The 27,731-nt window shown below is 40.9% G+C and overlaps 1 protein-coding gene across 1 annotated transcript; it reads right to left on the minus strand.

Annotated features, from left to right (window-relative positions):
- Positions 1-384: 384 nt before the first annotated feature.
- ZC3H15 (zinc finger CCCH-type containing 15) lies at positions 385-11,461 on the minus strand. The gene is made up of 10 exons (XM_083711931.1): positions 11,004-11,461; positions 8,557-8,658; positions 7,470-7,581; positions 7,215-7,367; positions 5,999-6,090; positions 4,213-4,395; positions 3,393-3,539; positions 3,154-3,255; positions 2,792-2,918; positions 385-664 (listed from the first exon to the last, which is right to left on the minus strand). Exons 1-10 carry the CDS (start codon positions 11,085-11,087, stop codon positions 471-473), a joined length of 1,296 nt encoding a protein of 431 aa, XP_083568057.1. The 5' UTR covers positions 11,088-11,461; the 3' UTR covers positions 385-470.
- Between the last annotated feature and the right edge of the window lie 16,270 nt (positions 11,462-27,731).

A 27,731-nucleotide genomic window follows, 5' to 3' on the forward strand; every position in this document is an offset into this window, starting at 1 on the left:
TTTTATGAATCTCTACCTTACGTATCTGTTTGGTCAAATAATCAAAAGCAATTCCAGCACTTTTAAGAACACAGCCATTTCAACCTGTTATCACTTTGACTTACAGTATCGTAGCACAAACTTAATCACTCAAAATACTTATTTCAAATGCAGTTCTACTGAAGGAATTCTTGGCCTCTTCCTGGACTTGGTAGCAACACACCCCTTCACACATCCTGGAAAAGTTGTGATCGACTTCCTACTTTTGGCGGGAATTTCATTACGTCATTGTACATTAAGAGAGTTCTTTCTCAGTGTACTATCTGGGAAGTTTATTAAGCTGGTTAAGACTGAATCAGGAAAAAAATTGGGGGAAAGGTATTTCTGTTTAATGTTTTTTCCCCCCCAGAATCGTGTGAGGAACCAAGAGTACTCCACATAAGAATGGAGATAGTATTAACGTTGTCAAGTAGATTCATTCCTCTAAATGTTCATTCCTCTAAATCAAGTGTGTTTAGTTCTTCTTCTAGTTCTTCCAAATCCTCGCCAGTAAAAAGATTTTCATCGACTGGGACTGCATCAATTACTCCATTTTCCTGGGTGCCCTCCATGTCGCTGTCAGCTTCCAAATCACTTTGTTCTCCATTCTCCAGTCCACCTCCAGAAGCTTCACTCAACTTGTTATCTGAAAGTGAAAACAATTCGTACCATGTACCATTTAAACACACCAACCTATTTTTTCTGCTGATGTTAAGCAGGCTAAGAAAATTGGCTACACAACTCTAGAAAGTGAGGCTGATGTATCTGAAAAATATATATTTGATTTCAATGAAGGAATTCTATTAGTGCTAGGAGAATTCCATTTGTGCAATCAAACATTTCTTCCCTCTCCTCACAGGCCCTCCTTAAATGTGCTCAAGGACTAGGGGAAACCCCAAAACAGATTTAGGGAGTCTGTGGGGAAGGGAGAGGAAGAAGAAATTCCACTGCATAGCTGGAAGTTTGTGTGCTAATTCAACTACTTTGGTAGATACTTTCCAGAGTGAGCAAACCACCCTTATTTTGAAGTAAACGTCACAGAAATCAAAAATATTTGCTACTTAGTCCTGAGCACACTTACACTCAAGTCCCTCAGAGGCTTCCTGGACTTAAAAACTACAGCTTTATCTGAGCCTTCTCCTTGATAGGAATTTCTTGGGAGTTTGGTGGCCAATATTACACTGCTTTAATTTTATAGTGTTCCTCCACATTTTTTGCTTGTGAGCTCACCGAGAGTGACTGCTTTTGTTGCTGATATTTTTGTTCTGTGATTTTTTGTTTTGTTTTGCTTTTTCCTAATGGTAGGGCAAAGGAACATTAGGCCTCTCTCCATAGACCTGGTTTAAACTTCAGTTGGTAATTTAGCTTCGCCTCTTTCTGAACTGTTTCCATTCAAGCTTGTCATTTTAAGAACTATGTGACCAGGCAGAGGGCCTTCTCGGTAGTGGCGCCCGTCCTGTGGAACACCCTCCCATCAGATGTCAAGGAAATAAACAACTATTTGACTTTTAGAAGACATCTGAAGGCAGCTTTGTTTAGGGAAGTTTTTAATGTTTGATGTTTTATTGTGTTTTTAATTCTGTTGGGAGCCACCAAGAGTGGATGGGGAAACCCAGCCAGATGGGTGGGGTATAAATAATAATGATAAATAATAATAATAATAATAAGAAGAAGAAGAAGAAGAAGAAGAGTTGATGCCTGCTTGTTTTCCTCTCCCTATCACCCCCACTCCTTTTTATCATGTATTTTAGATTCCAAACCTGTAGGCCAGTAATGTTCTCATTGTAATCTGTGTATTGTGACTATACAATTTTAGCAGCTTCAGAAATAATGTGTTCCAAAGAAAACCACAACAAGAGCTAGAAAATGGATATTAAATATGCCAATGCATTTTTCCATCGTCTCTATCCTGAAGATTTTAGAAAGAATGAGAAATGGAAAGGAGGGGAATGGGGAAATGAGTGACATTATCGTAACCCTAAGTCATAAAGATAAAATTTAATTTTCATGCTGGTAATGGATACCAGCCAGATGGGAAGGAAGGAAGGAAGGAAGGATTTATTTATTTATTTATTTATTTATTTATTTAACTAACTAACTAACTAACTAACTAACTAACTAACTAACTAACTAACAAACAATCTATATTCCATTATATATAGAGCTGGATGGGTCATAATGGATACAATGCTATATATCATTACACATGTCTGTGTACAGGAAAGATACATAAGTAACTTTTTAAAAGGGATAACTACCTCTACCCAAGTTAATGTTTTGCAGTCCATTCCATATACAAACTGCAGGGATAAATTGAAAACACAGGAGTCACACACTGTGGCATGAAACATTAAAGCATGGGCGTTGCCAGGATTTATGCTAGAGGGGGCAGAACCTCAGTTAATTAAGTATTTTTTATTGATTTACTCGATTTAGGGGAGGCAGCTGTCTCCCCTGCCTACACCCATGCATGAAAGGTTGAATCCAATAACAGAATTCCATTTGTGCCAAGGACTTCCACTTTAACAATGGAATTTCCTCTGCCCCCAAATCTGCTCTAGTGAGCTGGGGGAACCCCTAGAAGGTATCAGAGGGAGTGTGGGGAAGGAATGGAAAGGCCATTCCGATGCGCAAGGGCAAGTTCTTGCATAAACAGGGCAGCTTCATTGACTACAATTCTGAATATATCAATTAAAATCCCGAACATATCAATAACCTTTCAAAGTTTAAATACTACTGCAGTTCTTAAGAACACAGAACACACAAATCTTACCATCTTTTTCAGCCGAAGTGTATGTGCTAAATCGTTCCAGACTTGCTACTGTAATTCCAGTCTCATCTACGGCTTTTGGAACATACAGGTTCAAGTCCACATCATTTACATCCCCCTGTTCATCAACCTGAAAGGGGAAAAAGTTATTTTAATTTTACTTACAGCAGAATCAGTGTAGGCTTAAAGTCCCACTGCATTCAGTGCAGCTGAGCCACAGTAGATCATGCTGTGATCCAAAGGCACCTGGTACATAGTGGTCCCTAATAATGCTACAGTTCATTATGTCAGTTCCTCAACCATGGAAATAAGGTTATCCTTTGGTTGTCTTGAGATTGCATACAATCCTCTTACATCTCCTTTACCTCATCTTCACCTGTTCCTTGAATATAACGAGTGTCATCTGCTTCTTCATCATCTGCATCGACCAGCTCTGGCCGGAACTCAAACACTTCACGCCCACTGATCTAGCCACAGAGAAAGAGCACAATATGAAACAGTAATATACATTTGAGAGTTCGGAACATTTCGCTTCACTGAAAAATGTTGGCCTGTGTGTCATTACATGACTTTAATGTTATAGATCAGGCTACATAGAACTTACCACCAGTGCTTTGCCAGCCTTAAAGTCTGCTTTTCTTCTTTCCATATCTTGCTCAGCCTTATTAATTTTTTCTTGTCTTTTCCTTTTCTTCCATGCCAGAAAAGACTCTAAAGTAATTTTAGTAACATTTGCTCCTAAGGCTGCACGCTGTAAGATAAAACATTATTAACTGAGCACGCTTTTAGAAGATTCATTATTTTCTCTCCAGTACATTAAGAAAAGGCCTTAAAGCAATTAAATACAGTCCTTCTGCAGAAGCTTTTGTTCTATGAATCTCAGCAAATCTCCATTATTGTTCTCATAGTTTCCTCCAAGCCTACAAGGAACTAGTAAACATGAAAAAAAGGATTACCTAATGTCAAAAAGACTAGATGATGCACTAATACCCATAAATGTTCTTCTCTGAGTAAACATTTTCCAAGTACATGGCAAGCCAGATTCATTAGTAATCAGATATTTAACATTAAGTGCTACACTGTATTCAGTTTGAATATATGAACACATTTTTAAAAAAGTAAACATAGCTGTCCCTTGAAGGCAGGAAATCAGTACTGATTCCTGATGATGCAGAAATTGATTTTTTTTAACCTAACTAGAGTATTACAAAAAAATCTGCTGTAATCCAATAAATCTACTCCAATTATAGATAGAAATTGCTAAATTTTACTGAAATAAGCCTTTTAAAAAATTAAAGTGCCCATATTAAGGCTCAGGTATACAAAAATCCACTTAACTAAAGACTCCTCATTGCTAAAATAACCTCACAACATCAAAGTGACAAACTACTGTATTTTTATAGAGAAAATGACTACAATGTCACCTCTTTTTCTATTAGGTCTTCTAAAGAAATTTCTTCTTCCTTTTCTTCTTTCTTCTTGTCCTTCTTGAGTACGAAGCCAGGAGGGAGCGCATGGCGGTACATACAGTTGTCTCCTCCACCAGGACAGACCCAAAACCATCCATATTTATTGTTTTCAATAGCGTCGAGGAAATACTTGCAGACCTGCATTGAACATTTATTATCACACATTGTCTTCATTTTATACACACAATAGGCAGAATGAATCTTAGGCTCTGGTCACCAAATCAGGTGTCTATGCCAAACCACTGGTCCTGCTAGCTTGGGATGATGGGAGCTGTAGTCCAGAAATGGCTGGAGACCCAAGTTTGGGAAACGCTGCACTATAAAGTGGACGAAGTTACCATAGTATGATAATTAAATCTACATTCACTCAGCAATTGTACCTATTTTTTAAGTTATCAGATGCAGTGAGCAAGATTCAATCAATGAGTCCTATAAGTGGAAATTTTGTATAACAACTTCAGCTTTTGCAATGGGGCACAAATATTCCTCCTCCCTACTGCATCCCTCAAAATTGGGACTGAGATAACCCCTGCAACAGCATGCAAGGGAAGGAGAGGGGGATCTTTCTGTCTGGCAAACTGAAATGCTTGCCCTGATGGAACTATTACCTTGGTGTGACACTGAATTTCTTCCAGAACCCCTAAATGTATGACATGTATAAATCAATCATGACTGAATGCAGTGGTTACATAGCAGAATCTGGCACAATACGGAGAAATGTTAAGTTCTCTTGACTTTGGCAGCAAATGCAGGAACCCCCCCCCCCACTAAGGAATCTATACATTCAGCTGGGCTTAGAATGTATAGAGCAGCATTCCTTACCATTCTGGCTTTATGGCAAACATTTCCAAAAACTCAAGGAGTTAAAAAGAATTGGTGAAAATGACATAGGAATGCCATTATCTCAACAAAGGGTAAAATCTCCAATGAGTGTATGCAACAACTTGTGTACATCTGAGCTAGCTCTCTGGTTTAATAGTTACCTTTAGTCAAAAAAGTATACATTTATATTGATTTGGAAGAATAAGACCTCCATGGAACCATTTTTACCTAGGAAAGTAGTATCATGTTTCAATCATTGTTCTCTGATTTGCAGGTTACGGTGAATATCTACTTTTAAATAAAATCAAGTTTGAGATTACAGTCTATGAAATAATTTTGTGACACCACAGAATTGCCATCTATACAGTGAACAGCAATTACACCTTATAACTCAATTTTTTAAATTGGAATTTTATTTACAACATAATAGAAGCCCCCCAGCCCCCAATACTCAAATTTAATAGTAATGGGTTATAAAACTAGACTTCCAGACTCCATTTGCTGAATCAACTAATAATCACACATAAGGTTTTGATCAACACTAGTAAATAGTATAGTTTCAAAACAAGAGTACTTGTAATTATTATGGACTGGATTTTAGCTATATTGTACTAATAACTACATAAAGTAATTACATCTCTGAGCTACTTCTCATTCTATTTAGTATTGTTTATCGTACCTTGGCATTATCATATAATGTCACCAGGTGGTCCCTGAGCTATTTTGCCCTTAAAAGTTCAAGCTGTTGCCATAGTACTTTTTTAACAATTCAGCTTATTTGCATCACAGCTTATTTTCAGTCACAAATCACACAATAAGAATATCCTGTCATTTTATAAACTTTTTTTCTGCTAAAAATGAGGTATGTAATACATAAGATTTAAACTAGGTATTCCAATACAAAACAAGACAGACATACTATTTGGGTTTTGGGTTTCTTCTTTTCAGCTTCACCATGCTTCTTGTTCACTACCTCCTCCAGTTTCTTTTCATCCCAGTTATCCATTGTGTCTACATATAGCAGGAAAACATTTCATTATACAAGGGAAGAAGGGGACTAAGCTTGTTCAACACCACCAGCAAAGCTCTCCTATATAAATATTTGAATTCTACCTTTGTGTTTATACTGCAAGTGGCATATTAAAAAGATGTAAGCCAGAAGGAATTAAAAGTGCAAAGGGAGGATGGGCTAAGATGAAGACAAATAGCGAAATATTTGGATGAAGCAACAAGAGGAATTAATGAATTCAAGGAAAGATCAAAATAATTACCTTAGAAAACCAGGTTCAGGTATCAAAACCAACTAACTAGTAAGTCCAAACTCTTGTGAAGTGGGGGGAAAAAAAAGAAAAGCTTCCAAACTGCTCCTCTTAGCCACGCCAGAGGAAGGGGTTGGGTGTATGAGTCCAAAGTCTGCACACGTTTGTTCATGTAACACCAAACCATAATTTAGCATTGCATCTGAATTATGCTGAAGCATGTTCACAGAAGTCTTTTCCTAAGTGCTATGTTTGTAAATATAGCCACTGATCAATCTGCAGCTCTCTTATTTTACATTCATTCTCCCAGAGTAAAAGCACAAGACAGTGCCAAGAGATACCATTATCTAGGACAGGGGCAGGGAACATTTTCTGGCTACTGGGCCAGATCACTCTCCTCACATCCTGGTGGGCCAAATGTGACAGATCAATGCAGCTGCTATGACATCACCATGCCAGCTGATGCTGCACTTTGAACTCCCAACTGTTGAGACTTCCAAAACCAGTATAGTATTGTTTTAAAGCCTATTTGCTGTTTGCAAAGGGGAAAAATATATATCCCAAGATGGACCCCTTGGCACGACAAGATTGGCTCATGGGCTGGAGAGTCACCATCCCAGATCAAAGAGCTCCATTTCTTCATTGTAACCAATTTTAACCCTGGTTTAAATGCTTATAAAAATTGAAACCACAGACTACAGTGAATCTGTAGAAATGCAGGTAATTTGTCCTTTACATAAGTATGTATGAAAATCCAATGAAAAGAAGAAGCACCTATTTAGACTTGCATTTATATCTACTTCCTCAAAGACATGATTTGTTCTAAAAACTACAACAGAAAAACAATTTGTCTGCAATTTTTAAGAAGTAACCTACCCTTTTCAAGATCTTCATCTCTGGCATCAATGTAAACACTCCTCTTTTCACACTTTCTCTCCAAGGTCAAGTCATGAGAAAATTTGCACTTGTCCCCTTTTGTGCATTGCCCTTGCTTGAAGAAAGCACAGACTACTGATTTAGGATCGGCACCTGCAAGATATGCTGATTATTTAGTAACTTTCCAGATCAAATAATGCATAAATCTCAGATGCACTGAGGCAGGAAAATGGAAGTCATCCAAAGAAAGCTTGCCTTTACTGATTTTCTGTGCAGCAACCACAGGTTTGAAAAGCTCATTCAGCTCCTGTAATTCTTTCTTCTTATCATCTTTCTTTAGTTTCTTGTCACCTTCTGCTTGACCAGCCTAAAACAAGACACAGAACAGGTATTTACAAGACCAGCGGGAGTGTGTAAGTGCATACCACAACTCTTAAGACAAAGTGCATGATACAATATCCATAAAACATAATTCATAATGGCCTTCTTCCAGACATTATAAGCGGAACGAGCCTGTGCATAACCTGGGCTTGTGTGTTTCCTTCTCGTCTCTGGTGCAGCTGTGAGGAGTTTGAAAGCATTTTCTTACCTTTTTAACTAACCATATTTTGGCATTTTATTGTGGTTATTATCTATATTCATACAGATATTATATATTAATTGTACAAGTAATTAATTACTTTTTCAATTATTATTCTTTCTCTCCCTCCCCCCCCCCATTTTTTCGATTTCATCTGTAAACCACATTGAGTCCCAGTCTGGGAAAAAGATGAGATATAAATAAATATAATAATTTTTTTTAAAAGACACATTAATATATTTTGAACTGTTCCATGTAGCCCAAGGGCTATCTATAGCCCATCACCTCTTTCTCTGCTGTGAGTATGGCCTAATCTCACAATACAGTGGTACCTCTGGATACGAACGGGATCCGTTCCGGAGCCCCGTTCGCATCCAGAAGCAAATATAGCTAGCGACGGAATGTCTGCGCACGCGAGCGTCGCTTTTCGCCACTTTTGCGCATGTGCGTGACGTCATTTTGAGCGTCTGCACATGTACAAGCGGCGAAACCCGTAAGTAACGCACTCCGTTACTTCCGGGTTGCCGCGGAGCGCAACTCGAACGCGCTCAACCTGAAGCGCATTCAACCCGAGGTATGACTGTACATCCATAAACATAATGGCTGCCCCTTAACACAAATTTATCCAACAAAGAAGGACCTAACTTAATTGTCCCATCTTCTGACAGCTCCACACTCCTATGATGCAACATAATAGAAAAAACAATCACATTATAACAAGTGCAAAGAGAGAACAGTGAAGTCAAGTAAACATTTACTTACCTGCCGTGGGTTTTGCTGACCGAACTTAACTTGATGGGTCACAGCCTTGATAAACTTTTGCTGTTTCGCTCCTTTCTTATTCTTTAAGCCAAAGGTTTTGTCCTAATTTCAAAGGTTTGTAGGAATGTTATTAGCTAGCATGATTTTTCAATGTGTAGAAAATGTAGTTTAACACTCATTCACTTTTAGTGCACATCTGTTTAGTCAAACACTTAAAACTCTAAATAAAACCTTTTTACTTTTAACTCTGTTAGAAAATAAATACATTTTAACTGCTATCTAGTGACAAAAAACACCAATTCTAGTATAAATCTCCTATGAAGGCTCTTTACAGCTCAGTTTAAATCATATGCATCTGTCTTGCGATGTGTATCTAATATTCTCTTCAGTGATAAAATCTGATGATTCAATAGAGCCATGCACATAAAGGAGGGTGAGCCTCCCCAGTTATCAATAATTTTTTAGTAACTACAGGACTGTGATAATTCTTTTTAAAAGAACTTAAAGGTTTCTGAGGCCGTGGATTAGAACAAACTACAATTTAGAATTACAATAACCATGTTTAGATGACCAATTAAAATGGAAGCAAAATATTCTGCATGCAGAAGACATTACTGACAACAATATACAACTGATTTGGGCACAATATTGTGTAACATGGTCCCAATTGCTACTGTAATAGCAGTACATTTATAATTTCAAATTTTCTATATTAATTTTGCCCCATATAACATATATGGCATTTTCTCTTTGAATTCATCTCTGTTCACTAATACAGAACTAATAAACAGGAATACATATTCATTAAAAAAAGAAAGTTTTTTTGCAACTGAGATTGCTCCAGTGTTAAAAGAACCAACACTTTTCATCTAAATGTTTTAAAAGATGTACATCATGTGGATCATATTTAGGCAAAGTAACATATCAATTCACCTTTCACTTCTCAAGCTGTCATAACTTAATATGGTGTGTCACGTGTACTGGTTAAATTATTTGAATGTTGGGCTTAAAGTCTAAAGAACAGCGTCTTATTTTATCATATTATTATATTAATAATATCAAGGAGCATATGATATTTTTGTTTTGGTTCAAAAACCATCTATCAGTCTCATCTCACTCCAATATTATCTGGTTTAGAATCCTACCAAGGGATACCGCCATTTGGTTATTAGCATTACAATTCCATACCAATACATGTTCACTCAGAAGTAGAAACCCAACAGGGTGTTCAATGACTCAGATTAGTTTAAACATGATCACTCAGGAATAAACCAGACTAAGTTGTGTGGGTTTTACTCCAAAATGCACACAGCTCTCTTAATCCTACCATTACAAATTGTTTTGTACCTTTCAGTACTTTACTTTTTTGAAGAGATGCTGGAGGGCTTATCCACCTGAAAACATTACCCTTTGATCAGCTATTTGGAAGCCTTTCCCATAATAATGATGTGTAGGAATTTTACCGCCATAGTTCAGTGTACAGAGTACATGTTTTGTATGACTTGCATGAGAAAGGGTCCAAGTTCAATCCCTGGCAAATATGTAGGGCTAGGAAAGGCCTCATTAAAAATGCAGCTGCCAACCAATGTAAACAATACCAGACTGGATGAATCAATGACCTGACTATAGAAGGAAGTTAAGTTCAGGCATTGGAAACGAATGCCTGGGCTCAGCCGTTTTATTTATTACCATGCCACTTTCAAAATAATACTGAAATATACCCTCTGAAAAATAATACTGATAGAAAAATATGAGGCATAGTCCTGTGCATTACAGTTGTCATTGTTTAAGAGATATCCAGTACCTATAGCTTCCTTAAAACAGGTGGCTAAGCTGTGGGCCTTCCTGATTCTGTGGGGACTCCCAATTCCCATCAGCCCAAGCCAATCTGGCCAAAGGTTAGGGATGACAGGAGTGATAATACATCAACATCTGGCAGGCCACATGTTCCCCAGCAATGCTTTAAAGCCTTGTAATAATTAACAGGAGCAGAGAGCACATAAACAGGCATGGCAATACTAATTTATGACGCCACCTGAGGATCTTGGACTCGGCTCAGGACCAGAATAAGTGCAGCCTCCGAAACCTGTACTGGGTGCCAAGTCCAGCGAAGCAGGTAATTACAGAGAGGTGGCATCTTCACTACCCTGCTAAAAGTTGCCTACCTCTGGATAGCACAAAATCAGAATACAAATTGGGGGGGGGGGGAATCTCCTGGTTTATTGGTTTTCTAGACGAAAACACCCACCACCTCAGAACATGTCTGGGTGAAATGACATGAGCTGAAACTCGCCCCCTTCCTAAAATGTTAACTTTCTACATGCAGGGCACACATTGGGTAGTTTTGGAGGCCACGCTGTTAAAAAGCTTTCCCTGCAGTCCTTAGTGGTACAGCCCCAAAACAGAGATTGACCCCCCCGCCGATAATTGGGCCTAAATTGTCTCACCTCGATGATCTTCTCCTTCTTTTTCTGATCTGCCTTTTTGTTACCCGCCCCCGATGCTGCCGGTGCCTGTTTTTTGGGGGGCATTTCGGACGGGGGGGGGAGGAGGAAGAGGAGGGAAGAGAACGGGTGGGGGGGAAGGGAAGAAGACGCCGCCGAGGCCCAGGAGCAAAAGCGCCCCCCACGCCTTTGCTTAACCGCCAAGCGGAGGGGAGGGGGGCTCGGCTGGGGGGGGTGTGGTGGTGGCGGCAGCGGGCAAGCTGTGAGGGGAGACTGATGGAATCCACCACCGGCAGAACGAGGGCTTCGCGTTTGCGACAAGCCGTCAGTGACGGAAGCGGCAGAGCATTATGGGAACGGGAAGAGACGAGGAAAAGCCGAACGTGACGAGGGAGAGCGCGCACGCGCGCAAAAGCCTTTCCCTCCCCGGTCCGCTGCCGCTCTCGACGCTCATCGTCTCGCTCCCACAGTGCATTGCGAAACCCTGACAGGACAAGGCAAAGGGCGGAGCTTAGTTAAGCCCCACCTGCCAGAGAACCCTCCCGCTGCATGCGATTGCGTCACGGGGCGGGGCTTAGGTTTCCGTTGAGGGTTCGGTTTCGCCGGGTAAAGGGGAGGGGCAAAGGTTCGGAGTGCTTCTCTTCAGAGGCTGTTAGTCTGAGGTGGTCAGCTGCTTGTAACGTTCTTCGCGCCTCTGTGCCTCGCTTGTGTTAAGGACAGCAAAATATCTGGAAGCCTTCTTTATTAAAAGTATGACTTCGGCCCTCCTAAAGCGTTCTGAAAACGTCCTGAGGCAAGATGAGGCGGCTGCTTCAGGTGGCAGGGCTCGCAGGGGCAGCAGATCCAGCCTCACAAGGGATGCGTCGCCTGCTGCTGTTATCTTGTCTTTGACAAGGTTAATGGAATCCAATAGCCACCAAAGTTTTGAAGGATGGTGTGACAGAGAGAAGCAGAAAATTAATATTTTGGTGAAATACGCACACGGCGCAACCCCCCCTTTTGTTCTACATTCGAGGTGGCAGTCATCCCAGTCATGGGTGTGGCAGGGAGGCAAGTGTCCCCCCCCACTAAATCAAGTAAATAAGTAAAAAAAAAATAATACTTAACTAAAAGTATACATTGTAGAGAGATTTTGACAGGTTTTTCTGAGCACGGGGTCAAAAGAAAGTAATTTAAAACAACAGTTGTTGAGAAATTTAATTTAGAATCTGCTAGACAGAGCCAGACAGGATGATGACAGATAGGTGCATAGCTTAAATCCTGGCTATGCCCACGATCCCTGTTTAGTGGTGCTTACTACATGTATGCATAGAATTGTGCTGCATGTGTTTGCCTTTTTCTGGCAATAGGTTAATGCAGATTTCCCCTTTAAAGTTACAAACAGCTGACACCTTGTGGCCATTTGTATAAATGACAAGCACCTTTTTTTGGAGCAATAAAAGCGTAGCTATATGGTTCAGGCTACACGTTCTCGTTTGTGTGGCGCCTCTGGTGTTGTGGGTCTGAATCCAGTGCAGGAGCGTGCATCTTAGAATAGGTCCTTTGACAGTATGGAAACTGAGTGGGCTGGCAAAGAAAAGCACTCTGTCTCTAAATCACTAGAGTAAAGCATTCCTGCGTCACCAGTTTGTTGTGCTTCCCTTTTTAAAGCTCCGCTTCTTTGCTGCATGCTCAAAAAAGGGAGCCCCTGTCTCAGTACAGTACATGGGGGGGGAAATGGAGCAAGCAAGTGATACAGCACATAATGATGAAGTCAAGCTGAGAGAGGTGTGCAGTATGGTAATGGGTGAGAACATGTGTAATAAATGTGTGATTGAGATATGGATGGATGGATGTTGTTTGTTGTTGTTGTTTAGTCATTTAGTCATGTCCGACTCTTTGTGACCCTATGGACCAGAGCACGCCAGGCACTCCTGTCTTCCACTGCCTCCCGCAGTTTGGTCAAACTCATGCTGGTAGCTTCGAGAACACTGTCCAACCATCTCGTCCTCTGTCGTCCCCTTCTCCTTGTGCCCTCCATCTTTCCCAACATCAGGGTCTTTTCCAGGGAGTCTTCTCTTCTCAATGAATGGATGTGGGCACATGCAAATGTGCAGTTTGTGTGTGTTGAGAAAGAGAATATACCGGTAGTATGTAGTTCTGTGTGTGCATTTGTATGTTTTGGTCATGTCTGTTTTGGGCAACTATTGTGGCTACTTAACTGTGAAACTAGTATTTTACCCTTTCCTTCTGTTCAGCTTTTTTTTAGTGTTTTTGTGTGCTGGTGTTTTTAATAATTGGAACAATATGCAAATACATCATACTCAGAGTACATCCATTGAAATCAATGGATTTAAGTTATTAACCCTATTGATTCAATAGGTCTCATCTGATTGCAAATAATGCTGGCTATAACCCTTGGGTTTTATTATGGGGTGGGGAACGTCCAGTCTGCAAGTCAAGAGCAGACCACTGGACTCTCTCTAGGTCATTCCCCTCACCAGCTGTACACCCTCAAAATGTTTCTGCCTGGTTGGAATATTTTCCTGAACTTCGATCATGCTTCTTATTTAAGCGGATTGAAGGATTGGGGGGGGGAGCCTCTGGCTTTTACATAGCTGGAATGAAGCCTACTGTATATAGATGTGTGTGTGTGTGTGTGTGTGTGTGTGTGTGTAGCAGGGGTCCCTAGAGGGAAATGTGACCCTTGTGCTGAAAAAGGACTCCTACAATCATTTTATGGTATACCCTTCCCTGGTATCAGTACACATGAAGGTTGGTTTCTATAAATATTTTTAACAATAAGCAAGCATACAAATAAATCACTGCTGAGATGTACCCACAATTGTGAGGCCTGCAGAGATTATAATGATGCATCTCCAGCTGTTGCCACTGGCTACAGACTACCTGTGACATCACAAAAGTACATGGCAGCTGAGTGGATATGAAGGTGGGCCTTTTCCTCTTCCCCAACAGAACATAGCAAGCAACAGCTGTGACGTTTAGTCTTCTTCCACCTGGAGGAGGTGAATAGGCAGATGGATGGAGATGATCATCTGGCTGTAGGATGCTATGGAGCAATAATAAGGCAAGTTCACTTGCAGTGTGGAATTGTTGCTTGAAGGCAGCTGATATCCATGATTCAAGGTGTGTGATGTTCTAGTGGTAGACCTAGCAGAAGCTGGCAGATGTTGGTGGGTGGAAGCCAATGGAGTTCTCATTTGGATGTTGCAAGGCTGAAACATAGTGATATTTGTGGTTGTAAACTGGTTGAACTTCACCTTTGGGAGCTGATTGACAGAAGCCAGTGGATATTTGTGGATTGAAATTGGGCAATGCATATGACTAAATGGTGAGTGGAAGATGAGTGGTTGTGTCTATTGGTGTTCTGGTGTATGCTTGTGTGCATGACTGTAAGATTTTGAAAGGGGTTGGGGCTAGTGGTGTGCATATGTGCATGACTGTGATGTGTGAAAAGAAACTGGTGTATATTCATGAATAGGTGAAACCCATGGAAGTTGGCAGGCTGAAGTTAGCAGATGAAATTGGCAGGCAGAAGCTGGTGGAGGTGCCTGGGTGATGTTGTGGAATAGCATCCATCTCCCTCATTTCTGTGGTTTTTTATTTTTTTAATTGGGATGCATGAAGCTAGCGAGGCTTTCTCAAGAAAACCCCCTGCATCCCCTGTGAAAGCAATGAAGAGAACTGCAGGGCATAAGTGCAAGTCACCTTATACCTCTAAATGTTTTTCTAACTGCCTGTAGTGTCCATGCTATCTTTTTTCTTGAACGACAGACAATGGAAGACAGACAGACAGCCTGCATCTGTGGTGTGACCCTACCCCCCAAATTTGCTTTGTGCTGGTGTCTCCACTCTCCCCAGATTGCTTCCCCTTCTTTCTCCCAGACTGATTTATTTTACAGAGAGGCCTGCACCGACTCTCCTGTCATATGGTTCTTTATCTTTTCACCAGCCTATCAAATAGAGGACTGGTCTTTGACATCCTTCACCACCTTACTTGTGCCCCAATACCTTTAACGCTACCTCTGCAATGGAAAATGTCAGGTTGTGATGGCTGGCACACCTCCAGTATAGAAGTAGCAAAATGAGGTTGGACTCCACCCTTCAGACTCTATGTGGAGAGGTTATATTGTTGAGTGCTGCCCTATATAAACACCTCATAGAAAATCTTTCAGGATGTGCTAGTTTACAAGAAGTGTGTGTGTTTGTGTGGGAGCACTCAACAACACAACTCTTCTATTTGGAGTCTAAAGCACAGTCAATAATTCTATAGCTATATTGTACAACTGGATTCTGCACAGCATGTAGAATCATCACTTTCAGCCCTTGAAAACACTGCATTAGGTCTAGCAGAAGATGTGGCAATTTTCCAGGATCCCAGAAGATGGCAGTCCAAACCTGCTGTAAGTACTGTACCAGCATTCTGTTAGAACATGGATAATTGTATCCTAAAGTGTTAAATTTTAATTTGCTTTATTTCAATAACCCAAGAATTCAGCAATGTCCACATAGCTAAACTGCACCCTTAAATATGCAGAATGGAAGGAACATACTTCAAAATTTATTGTGTTTTCTTCTTTGCACTGTTTGTTTGTGGGGGTTGGCTTCAGGGTAATTACTAAGAATGAAAGCAACTGTAGTAGGAGACTTTTAACACTTTCATTTCTTTAAAATGTTTCAGATTACAGCTATGATGTGTGTGTTTTAAACACTTTGTCGTAAGTGTAATTTTTTTTTTTTTTAATAAAATTTTTATTAGGGGTTTTTACAGAATAAAGTACAAAGACAATAAACAACCTTACTTTTATCTCAACAGAGTTTCATAACTTCTTTGGACTTCCTCACATCTCCCGCTGCCATTTTCATCATCATAAATTTTTTTTCCATGCAATTTATCATCTAGTTTGCAAATTTTATAACCGCTTATTTAAATATAGTCCTCTGCAAATTTATTTCTCTTAATCTCGCTTTACATCCCATTCCGATCCGATTTTGTGGTGGCCAATTATTTATGATCAAACATCCTACTTAACTTTCCACCAAATCACAATATTTTTGTAAATAAGTCTTAAATTTCCTCCAATCTTCTTCAACCCTCTCTTCTCCCAGGTCTCGGATTCTGCCAGTCATCTCAGCCAGTTGCATATAGTCCATCAGCTGCATCTGCCATTCTTCCAGCGTGGGTAGATCTTGGGTTTTCCACTTCTTAGCGATAAGTATCCTTGCTGCTGCTGTTGCGTACAAAAAGAATGTTCGATCCTTCTTTGGCACGTAAGTGTAATATTTTATGCACTAAAAGGCTTGTGTGCATTTTGCTTCAGCACATACATTGGCAGTTATATGTAACACCTGTGATGAGAGTAGGCAAAAAAATCTCCACTTTGCTGAAGCTGAGTCACCCACCCTGTTGGTCCCAAGTCTGACAGGCTTCACACATTGCGTACATATACTGAAGTTGTTCACATATACATGAAGGACACAAATGGGGAAGCTGCAGCCCTCCAGATGTTGCTAGACTCCAGTTCCCATCATCCCTGACCATTTGTCCTGTGCATGCTGGCTGGGACTGATGGAAACTAAAGTCCAACAACAACTGGTGGATAACAGGTTCCTCGCCTTTGGTGTAGGCCAGCCTTTCTCAGCCTTGGGTCCCCAGATGTTGTTGGACTACAACTCCCATTATTCCTCACCACATGTCCTGTTAGCTAGGTATGATGGGAGTTGTAGTCCAACAACATCTGGGGATCAAAGGTTGAAAAAGGCTGGAGTATGCTGTCTGTTTGACAGGACTTCACAGCAAACTTTGGCTTGTGAACTCTTTCTCATATTGTGTGTTGGAGCTTTAGCATGAGTCAGGAGGACTCTTGTGCATGTTTTATGCATGTAATCCGTCAGCCACAGAACAGAGGGATCATATGAGCAGAGCCGACTAATGCAGGTTATATGTTATGATGATGTATGTGTGTGAATATAGTATTCTCTCCCAACCTTGACATATGTACAGCCTGAGCGTTGGACTAGTGTAATGCTATCTTCGTGGAGTTGTTTTATAGTGCCTTGTAATACTTTACATAAAAATGCAGTTTGTAAAAATTTAAATAAAAGAATGCCTGTACCTTCAGTTGCTTCAAAACGGAACCAGACTGATAGCAGAGACTCACAGAATGGTTCACATTATACCTTTCATATGTCACTAGCTCTTAGGTTGTTTCCAGATACAGTTCAAGGTGCTTGGATGGCATTATCCTTTAACAGCCCAAATGATCTGGGACCAGAGTTCTTCAAGAATCACTTGAGAACTTCACTCAACTACTGAGGTGCTTTCTGTTGTTTCCAAGCTTAATATAAGTTTGCTTAGTGAGGGTGGGGAGAAAGGGCCTGTTCCATTTCCAATTTCCATGTTGTTTTTGCTTAATTGACCAGATTTTTCCATGGAAACGGTAAACCTGGATTAAATGGGAAAATGTAGGCAAGTGGTAAATAAGCAAATTCAGGCACAAATTCTTGAAGTATTGTCTGATCTGGGCAGGTGGACCCCCCTGCCTTTATGTGTGCACACATATACAACCAAGGAGATCTTGGTCTCCCAGCTAATGGCAGATGTCAGAGTATCCTTTCATTCAGATCTGCAGTCGCAGCTTTTCAAAATCCTTAATCATCGTTGTTGTTGTTGTTGTTGGAGATATTGCTTGATATATAGCTGCTTGATATGTTGTGGTGATTTTGGATGATTTTGCGTGAGGCAGACTTGTGTGTTGTGTTTGATTAACTCTGCAGTAAATGTATAACAACATGATGAAGAGGGATAGAGCACCAATCTTGTTTCATGGCTACTGACCTAGGACAGAATGAAGGTTCCCCTTGGGCACCCATTTAAGGTCAGTTTGGTATCACTAAAGTACCTTTAAACTGAGTTCTGCTCTCTTCATTCTGATTGGGATCCATGCAAAAAGATGTCTGGCTGCTTCACACTAGAGCTGATGCATTGCTTTCACACAACGGTCTGGAAGAGGAATTGTAACTGAGATTAAGAAGAGCTTGCTAGATTGTTGCTATCTGTCCTGGGAGCTGTTGCCCTCTGCTGGCAGCCTCCAATTACAATTGTTCTCTCTGTATCCTCTCAGCTGGTGGCATCCAATTAGAACTGCCCTCTCTCTTCTAACTGGACAGCACCAGCAGAGAGAACAGTTTTCTTTCCTCTTTTCCAAATCAGCTAGCCAATTAAACTAGAAGGTGGGCAGGAGAGTGAAGACCATACTGGATTTGTGGCTGGTGTCCAGGTGAGGATTAAAGAGCTTGACAGGTGCTCTGTGGTAGCATTGGTACCCATGGATGCTGGGTTGTGGACCCCTCCTTGTCTAGATCTGCTTACGCTATTTGAGAAAAGTAATTTCTATTTAGTTCTTTCTTTCTTTCTTTCTTTCTTTCTTTCTTTCTTTCTTTCTTTCTTTCTAAACTTCCTTGTGGGTTTGGCCTGTGTTACTGCTTCCTGTTGAGTGCAGGTGGGAAATTTTTGATTAAAAGAGCTTCTTGAATAGCCTTTCTTAATTACCCCGATGTCAGTTTCAGTTCTTGAGGGGAGAAATTATGAGCTTCCCCTCAGTTTTATTCCTGCTCTAACTTTGTGATACAGTGGACCCTCCGGATACGAACGTAATTCGTTCCGGGGGTCCATTTACACCCCAAAAATTACATAAATAGAGGCGCGCTTCTGCGCATGCGTGCAGCATGATTGAGTGCTTCTGTGCATGCACGTGGCACGATTGAGCGCTTCTGCGCATGCGCGCACGGTGAAACCTGGAAGTATACATTTCTGGGTTTGCCGTGGCCGTAACCCGAAGATTCTATATCCAGAGGGATACATAAGTAGAGGTACAATGGTAGTGTAAACGCACTATTTCACTATAGAAATGAGAGGAATAATGAGAGGAAACCAGTAACGAAGCAATTAAGGGAGGCTATTCAAGGGGAAATTAAGAAGTTGCTCATCACTAAGAAGCACCCCACTTGCATTCATCGGCAGTAAAATGGACTGAACCTGCAAATGTTTAATAAAGGAAAATGACCCTTAAAAGTTTTGCTTGTCCATACTAGATTGAATGGTGCCACAGCTGCATTTTATTACCAAAAAATCACTGGCTGTGGAGTCTGAGAATAAAACAGAGGACAACACAAAAATGACTGGAATAAGTATCAGTAGGCTCATAACAGTGTCATTTGGATGTTCTATTTTTGTTTTTAAAAAGGATGACTATTTCAGAGGGAAAAGCCCTGTATAGAAGGCACTTTGGTTACATCATGAAGGTGTATGTTCACACTGACCTGAAATTTCAGTTGCTTGGGATCACAAATGGGGAGAGGGCTGTTACCCTCAGCTCCTGTTTATGGACTTCTGGAGCAAGCTTGTTTTCTCCTGCTTTGAGGGGTAGGACCTGAACCAAGTTACAAGAAAGGTGATTCTGACTAAACATTGGGAAGAACTTTTTGACAGTAGGAACTGTTGGACAATGGTTGGACTCTCCTTCCTTGGAGGTTTTTAAGCAGAGGATGGATGGCCATCTGTCACAGATGCTTTAGTTGAGAGTCCTGTATTGCAGGGATTGGATTAGATGACCCTTGGATCCCTTCCAACTCTACAATTCCATGATTCTATGAAAAGGCTAGACTATATGAACTTATGGGCTGATCCAGGAGGGCTTCTCTGCTTGCATAGAAAAGTTTTCCCTTTTAGGAGTTTCCCCTCCAGCACATGATGGATGCCAGGGAGGGGAGGCAGAGCTAATGTGCTTGTTTTGTGAGATATTAGAACAGCTAAACAGGGCTTCTGTGCATTAAAGAATCATAAAAGAAGCTTAGGGCAATTTTGGGTCAAGTGTTCCCATAATAAAAGGGTAACATTACAATATAGTAACCTTGGCAATTGCTTGGGGAATTATCAGGGTATGACATTATGACTGCTGGGAGCATGCAATTGCCATGGCTTTTGCAGTGGGTGTGTTATTATTGCTTTGTTTGGAGTTCTTTTAATCTTATAACAGAGCTGGTTTGATGGTGGTGCTAGCCAGGTATAGGCTACTGATCAGCTTGTATTGGTGGAAGCACAATGGTAACTTAGCTGGACAATAAGCTTATGCCATTATATCCGGTTCTAGCCATCAGAATAGCAGATGCCAGAATCATTTGTGGGAAGGAAGCAACTTAATCCATTAGCTGTCCTCCTTTAAGGACATACAGGATTTTGCACATCATATTCCACAACTTGATTCAAATTGGGAGAAATGAAGTGCCTCATTCCTGCAGACTTTATGAGTGAGTTGTGTTGATCTTCAGGAAACAGCTTGGGATATATCTTGTAATGGTTCAGCCAGCAAAGCCCAGCTGGCTGAGATTCTTTGCCCACTCCTCTCTTTTGAAACTTCACTTTAATTTTGCAGCCGCTTCTCGTCGTTTCCAAATGACTAAAGTAAAATGTGCGCATGGTAATTACATTTAATCGACATAACTTTTGCTGTGTGTCATCTTCCTGCAACTTGACTGTCTATTTGTATATCTCTGAAGAGCAATTGCACACACCGAGCCCTATAGATCAAAGCAGAGGCAGAATTGCAATTCAGCAGAAATGTCATTTTGCACAAAGCGCTAGCGCTTCATATCTGAATCCAAAAAAGTATTCACATAAATTATCCATGCTTAGCAATAGGGAATGATCAACAGCAGAATCTCTTAGGGTGAAATTTAATCAGTTCAGTTAAGATTGTCCAGTCCCACCTGCAACTTCCTTATATATCTGCTGCCTCCCAATGACCAGCACCTGTTCTTTCGGGCACTAAGAGGGATGGACAAATCTGTCAAGTTTTGGCTTCTTTCTGTTCCTCATTTTTCCAATCTTAAATTCACCTCTCCACATTTTTGTAGCAATTTGTGCATTTTTAATAAAAAAAATTAAAAATTCATCAGCATTTCTTCTAATAAACCCATTTTCCTGTGTAGTTTTGGATAATTACACCCCCACATCATACAATGTATTTTTGTATGCTGTTTTCATTAATATGTGGGTGCTTATGCAACTCTTCCCCCAATAAGTGTATTTCTGTGCATGTTGTTTGGTTGGAAAAACACACCGCGAAATTTATGGCAGCCACACATCTCCCATAATGCCCAATTTCTGAGCTTAGAAGTGTTACTATTACTATTTTAAAGAGAATACACCAACCTCAAAAGTACAACCCCTGGAGAAACTTTTATTTTGGGCTATTTACACTTGCTTAGTTGATCGTCTCAAGATTTATAAGGAAATAATTTTATTTCTAAATTAACCAGCAGGCATACTGTGTAATGTAATTTAAAATTGATTTCATTTTTCAGCCTAACTGAAAAGTATTAAGGGTGTCAGATTGATGCATGGCATCTAATCAAAGGGAGAATATCCTATTGCAGATTGGTATCATTAACATTTGAATGTTTTCGTATGACAATAAATCCTCAGTGCTTGCGAAATTCTTTGATATTCCAATGGTAGCAATAATACTCTAGCGGCTTCATTGTGATCTTTTTAATGTGTTTTCCTTCTCAATGCTTGTTTGAAAAGCAAATGATTACCATTATGAACACTGCTAGAATAAAAGGAGGAAAGTTTTTAAGACATTCCCCTATCTGGATATTTATAAATTACTTTGTGTATAAGAGATTAATCTAAAAGCTGGGGATTTGTTTAGTGAAATAACCTTTAGGTCCCTTATATCATACGGTTTTATTTGGGAGTGTCCCCCCCCGGTTTGGATTCACTCTTCTGTAGTTTAAAGAATTTTCTCAGAAGCTTTTTAGTAATAAGATTATACTATTTAATATTTGCATAGCAATTTACAATGTTCAAAATGCTCTTCATGCATCATTTCAGTTGATCATTACAACAATCTTATAAGGTAGGTTAGTAGTATTAATCTGATATTGCAGTATTGCATTTGAAGGCTCAGGGCAGTTGCTTAGCTAAAGCCAATTACTTAGTTCATGCTGCAGGCAAGAGTTTAAGAAAAGACTTACTTAGTCATGGTCTGGAGTCTGCCAGTATTTTGCAGTCACCTTTTTACTTTTAAATATGCAGAAGGTGAAACAGCTGTGCTGAATGCTCTGGAACAGAATAGTTTTGATGTTGAGTAGTGACCACCCGCCTGTCACAGCTCAACCTCTGGGAATAACCAAGATCTTCAAGTTCTGGCAGATCCAGGAGACTTTTAAATGAACTGTCAATATTTTTCTCTGCAGTGCAATCCTGTGCAAGGCTACTGGGAGGTACATCCTTCTTGTCTTAGTGTGATTTATTTATAGATAATTGTGTATAGGATTGCAGCATATGTTTTCATGTCTGCCTTCTATTTTTAAGCTCACTGTTATGTTTGGTTGTTGAAATAATTTTGTCGACATGCAATTTTCTTTCAGTCTAACTTGCTTGGAGAACAATTTTTCAAAAGCAGGCTATGAATTTGCCTGATAAATAAAGTAAACCTGAGTGATCAGTTCTCCAGGGAGGGGTCCAATGCTACAACGTTTGCTGCAAAGACCAACACCTTCATCATTGGTCAGGTTCCGTAATAAAGTTGGCACCTTGTAGCGGTACTACACAATTGTTGAGTACAGCACAAATCCTCAGTCCTAGCTGGAGAATATACAGTATACTATACATTCACTCTCAAAATGTGGATCCTTATGAAGTCAAAAGAGTAGTATGCACAAAAAAGAAGAGAGATATGAGCAGGAGTCAGGGGAAAAAATAACTTTAAGGGAAAATAAAATTTTAAGGGGAAGAAGGAAAAACAACCAACCATGCTGTCCAGTACGAATTGATCATGCCCAGTGGCCACAGAATTCTGATGTCTATCATGGTCAGGAATGGAAAACCAGGAGGGACTGGAAATGTATCCTGAAAGAAGGCTGGCTGGCTAGCTAGCTAGCTGGAACCCTCAACTGGAGTATTCCATGCTGGGACTTTTTGCTGCAAGTCCCACATGTTATATACAAAATGCAAAAGAGAGTTATAAGCTTAAAAGTGTAGATAGGATTTCCTTATTTCATACAACGTCAAATATGTGCATTTTTGGGGGGGACTGTGCTGTTTAAAACTGAGTGGGGGTAAGGTAAAACCTCTTTTGGGGCTGATAACCAGCTCTTGTACCACCAGAGGGCCAGTCATTCCTACACTAAGGCAGCCTTCCCCAACTTTTGAAGTTGTTGGTCTGCAACTCCCATTAGCCCCAGGCTCCCGGCCATCATAGCCAATGCTCAAGCGCGATGGGTTTTGTAGTCCAAAACATATGAAGGCTGCCAGAATGGGAAAGTGTGCTCTAAGATATGGATTATTAAAGACTAGAACGTAAAATGTTAGTGATCCTTCGAAATAAACATTGATAGCTTTCCCAGTCTGAAATCACATTCTTTTTAAAGAATATTGTACTAACGTTTGGATTAATGAGATCCTAAACATAATGGATGTAAGTTTTTAAAATCTAAATATGTTCTCCTTGAATGTTCTTTTATCCTGCCTTTTCCACAAGGCATGCAGGCTGGCACATATAGGTAGCATTCCCCTTTTATCTTCACAGCTACCCTGTGAGGTAGGTTAGACTTTGTCAAGGTCATCCTACAAGCTAGAAAGCTTTAGGGTGATCGTGACAAAGTCTAACTTGCCTCACAGGGTAGTTTCTAGCTTGTGGGCACATTAACTGGTGCGTCCCCACCAGTCTTGAGTCCAGAATACTACCTTGCTACAGCAATACCTGCACTCTGGCTTTTTGGATTTGTGGTTTTGGTATATTTACTTTATGGATAAGCCTGAAAAAGTGAGTCTAGGTTCCATTTTGGAGGCAGCTATGGAATAATTTATGCCCTTTGGAGCAAAACTTGGACCAGTTACATAATGATAACTAATGAGCTACTCGATCAAAATGTTAGTAATGGCTCCTCTGAGCTATCCCTTCTCAGTCTCTTAATTAAGGTTATTTAGAACTTTTGAAACTGTGGGTTAATTTTCAAAGTAGGTTATCATGAAATGTGTATAATGAATGCACACATCTTGTTTGATCATGAAATGAAATAGATTTTCGTGTTGTAGAAGTAGACTTATTGAAACAAAAAATCGGTGGTCTCTTTTTAATCTCTTTTTAAAATGGTTTACTAATTTATTACCATAATGTTGTCTCTTCGCAAATAGCAACATGCAGTACTTTGTTTCTGTGCCCAATACAAATACACTTTGTGATTCAAACAAGGTAAGATTAGTGTGACCATGAGCAATACATCGTGTTTTTATACCACCTTGCTCAGCTAACACATCTAGCTTTTAAATCCATGATTGCCACCAGCTTAGCATAGCACACTCCCATCTCTTTCTGTTCATTTCACATTAGTGCCCAAAGTTGTAATTTCTGTTCCTGGAGCAGTCTTTCAGTTCTATGCCACATCTGTCCCTCCAGTGACTCCACGCCCTCCATTTGTTTTTAAACACCTGTGATGCTATGGGCCCTTCAGCACCAAGGGCATGTATACAAGGCAGTTTAAAGTGAATACAGTGCATCCTGTGTGTGTCTGGTTGTGGTTTTTTTTTGGTTTTTTTGCTCTGATGTTCACATTGTGTTTTCCTCATCCAAGTGGCAACCTGTACTTCCCCCCAAATAATTAGAATTTCCTGATCTGTGAATAATTTGAAAAGGGAAAATACGCAACATAAAACCACATGTTATCCAAGTGTGGATACACTGAAGCTTTTAATAATTGAGTGAATGCTGTGTGTCAGATTGCAGGGTGTGTGTGTCTGTAGTCTCTTCATAGCCAAAGTATAATGACCCCCTGTATACAGCAGTGTTCTGGACACAGAGTTGGAGGCATCAGATGGGGAGCTGACCAGGAACTGACTGTGGAAAATAGGGAATTGATTGCTCCTGAGGCAGTTGGACAAGAACTCCTAGAGGAGCCTCTCAGACCACCAGGGCCTATAAGCTCAGAGCGTGGACCCTTGCAAACATCTTCTCCTGAGCCTGAAGAACCAGACGACCCCCACCACGCATGACCAGTCCAGCAGCTCCAGGAGTGCATCAGGAGGGAGCAGAGGCATAGCTAGGGGTTGTGGGGGGCTCTGGTGACACACCATGGGGGCGGCACTTGCTGCAGGGCCTGTAGCGCACCCGAGCCACGTGTCTCTCCTGGGAGTGACATAGTGGCTTGGGCGCCTTCAGGCTCTGCACTGCCCAAACAGCAGCATGTGGCTTGTGTCTGCCCACCGCCTCCCGCCTCTCTTTCAGGCTTCTGTCCTACAGCTGAGGGGGAGGTGGCGGGCGGACTGCCTGCAAGCTCTGTGCTTCAGGCTAGATGGTTGGCCCTTTAAGGCTCTGAAGTTTTCTCAAGTGGGTGGAGCCTGAAGGAGGTAGTCTGGAGACAGAGACAAAGTCTCAGTCAGCTTTCAAGTTGCTCACTTGGAGCTGTCCGTGGTCTGCCAGCTGTCCTATTTTCCTTGCGGGTTTCAGCACTAAACCAGGGCACAACACACACTTGGTACCTGCAAGCTCTTTTGCGTTAAAGGAGGCAAGGTAGGGGCAGCAGGCACAGCAGCTATGGAGATTGGCCTCTCCATGATGTGTAGTGAAACTTTTATTTCCCTGACCTAGTCCTGACTACCTTGCTATGAAAAATCCCCTATCTGAAGTTGCTGTTTGTATTTCAAGGAAAGCTGCCAATGGTGACTTCTCTTGAAATGCAAGTAGTACCTTCGGGAAGGCCATTTTTGTCAGGACTGTGGCAGGGAAATAAAGACTTAATCTCTCTCCCCTTTGCCCACCATATAATCCCAAAGCTGCTCAGGCTTCCACATGACTCCTTTTTTTATTTACATCATAAAAACTCTGCACATCAATTGGATTCACACATTTAATATCATGGCCAGTAAACTGGCTCTAAGTGGTTACCTTCACTCCAGAACTTGTGGTCATAGGGCTCCAGGCTTGGTTGTTGAACAAGCCAAGGTATTTGACAAGGATGTGGATTTCAATGTTCGATTAACACAGAAATGAACTTGAATCCTGATTATGCATACAAGCTAATTGCCAGATTCCAAAAGAGGTATGCTGGCCCTTAAACTGCTTCCTAATGTAAAAGCTGTTTGTCTTTTGATTTTAAAAAAATGTCTCCCTTTACTCTGTCATAGTCAAAGTAATTTCTCCTCTATGGAGTACCTAGATTTTTATCTCTCCCTCCCTCTGACCCAAGTTCATAGGGAACAGAGTCCCAAGGACTCAAAGTAAACACAGGGCCTAAATGATTTCTGCCTCTTGTAATATGAGAAACTGAGGTAGACTAAGGCTTGTCATAGGATAGGAAAATTCACAGGTGAGCACTTTTACGCTATCAAACTGATGAGGGAATTCTACTAGCAAGAAACTTACTAAATATTTCAAAGGAGAAAATGCATTTACTGTTAATTGCTTGCTTGGTGTGTCAGGCCAGTGGTTAATCTACAACTGCCGGAGAAGCCCGGGGACTGCTATAAGCTCTGTGCAATAAATTTGCATGTAGACTCTGCATATTATGCTGCCTTTTATATTAATCACAAACCTGTCTTTTCCTTAGGAATTAAAATGTGCAAATTTACATTGATTACTTTCTTAGGGCATACGCTTAGCAAAGTTTTCTTTAAAAGAAAACTCAGTTTATCCCTCTTTAAACACTTTAAGCCATTGTAATGCTCTGCTGCAATTCACCTCATCTTAAACTGTCCTGCTTACCATGAGGTGGCAGTCCTGATCCATTACCATCAATGAGGAGAGCGGGCTTGTATCCCATTAGCTCTAAATATTTGTAGCATTACAGGAAACCGTTAAGACTGTTAGATCACTAATCTGTTGTACAATAGTGATGTCAAATGTGGACATGCACCAATTCCTTAGCTATGCCACCTCAACCAAACTAAAAAGTAACCCATTTAGTCATGATTTCTTTTTTTAAAAAAAGAATTGGCTTGCTCTATCAGGCCAAGGTCCACCTAGTTAAGCACTTGTCTCCATGTGTCGTACCTCTCCAGTATAAAAAAGGAATATGCATGTATGTGTGTGACCTTCAAAAAAATGTTGCAGCATGGAGTGACTATTTTCAATAAGCCAGCCTGTCTTTCAGCTTACTCCATTCCAGCTCCCCACCCAGCTTTCTGTTACTGACCCTTCAACAGATATATATATCTGCCATGAACTGGTTGGATGCAGAGGAATAGTGGGAGGAACCAGCTGGGGAACCAGCAAGGGAAGAAGGCTCAGCACCTGGGGTGGTGGGACAACGATGAGTGATCACAGGGAGAAAACTGGGAAGAGGAAGTGTTGGAAGCTGAAGAGGTAACAGGGCTTAGTGAGCTGGGAGACTCTGGGAGAGAAATGTCCAGAAGCAGAAGCTTGAAGCAGGAGGGTGGGAGGAGAAGGCTAAGAGGCAGAGAGGAGTCAGGCTGGTGAAGAGTCACGGGTGTCTCCTCCTTCTGCTGTAATAAGCTCCCCTCCCCTTGGCCTCCCAGAACCAGAAGATGTATGAAGTGGAAGGAGCAAAACAAGCATGCAAGAGCTATCTCTGATTGCTTGGCAAAACCCTGGAGAGAAGAAGACATAGACAGCTGTGTACTCTTAGCAACTAAAGGCCTACCAGGCACGAGTTCTTATGTTCAGTAGGTCGGGCACTCTGCCAAGACTGTGCTGATCCTGTTCTTGC

This window comes from Podarcis gaigeae (assembly GCF_964106915.1).
Source record: "Podarcis gaigeae genome assembly, chromosome: 1".
In the NCBI taxonomy this organism is placed as follows: Eukaryota; Metazoa; Chordata; class Lepidosauria; order Squamata; family Lacertidae; genus Podarcis; species Podarcis gaigeae.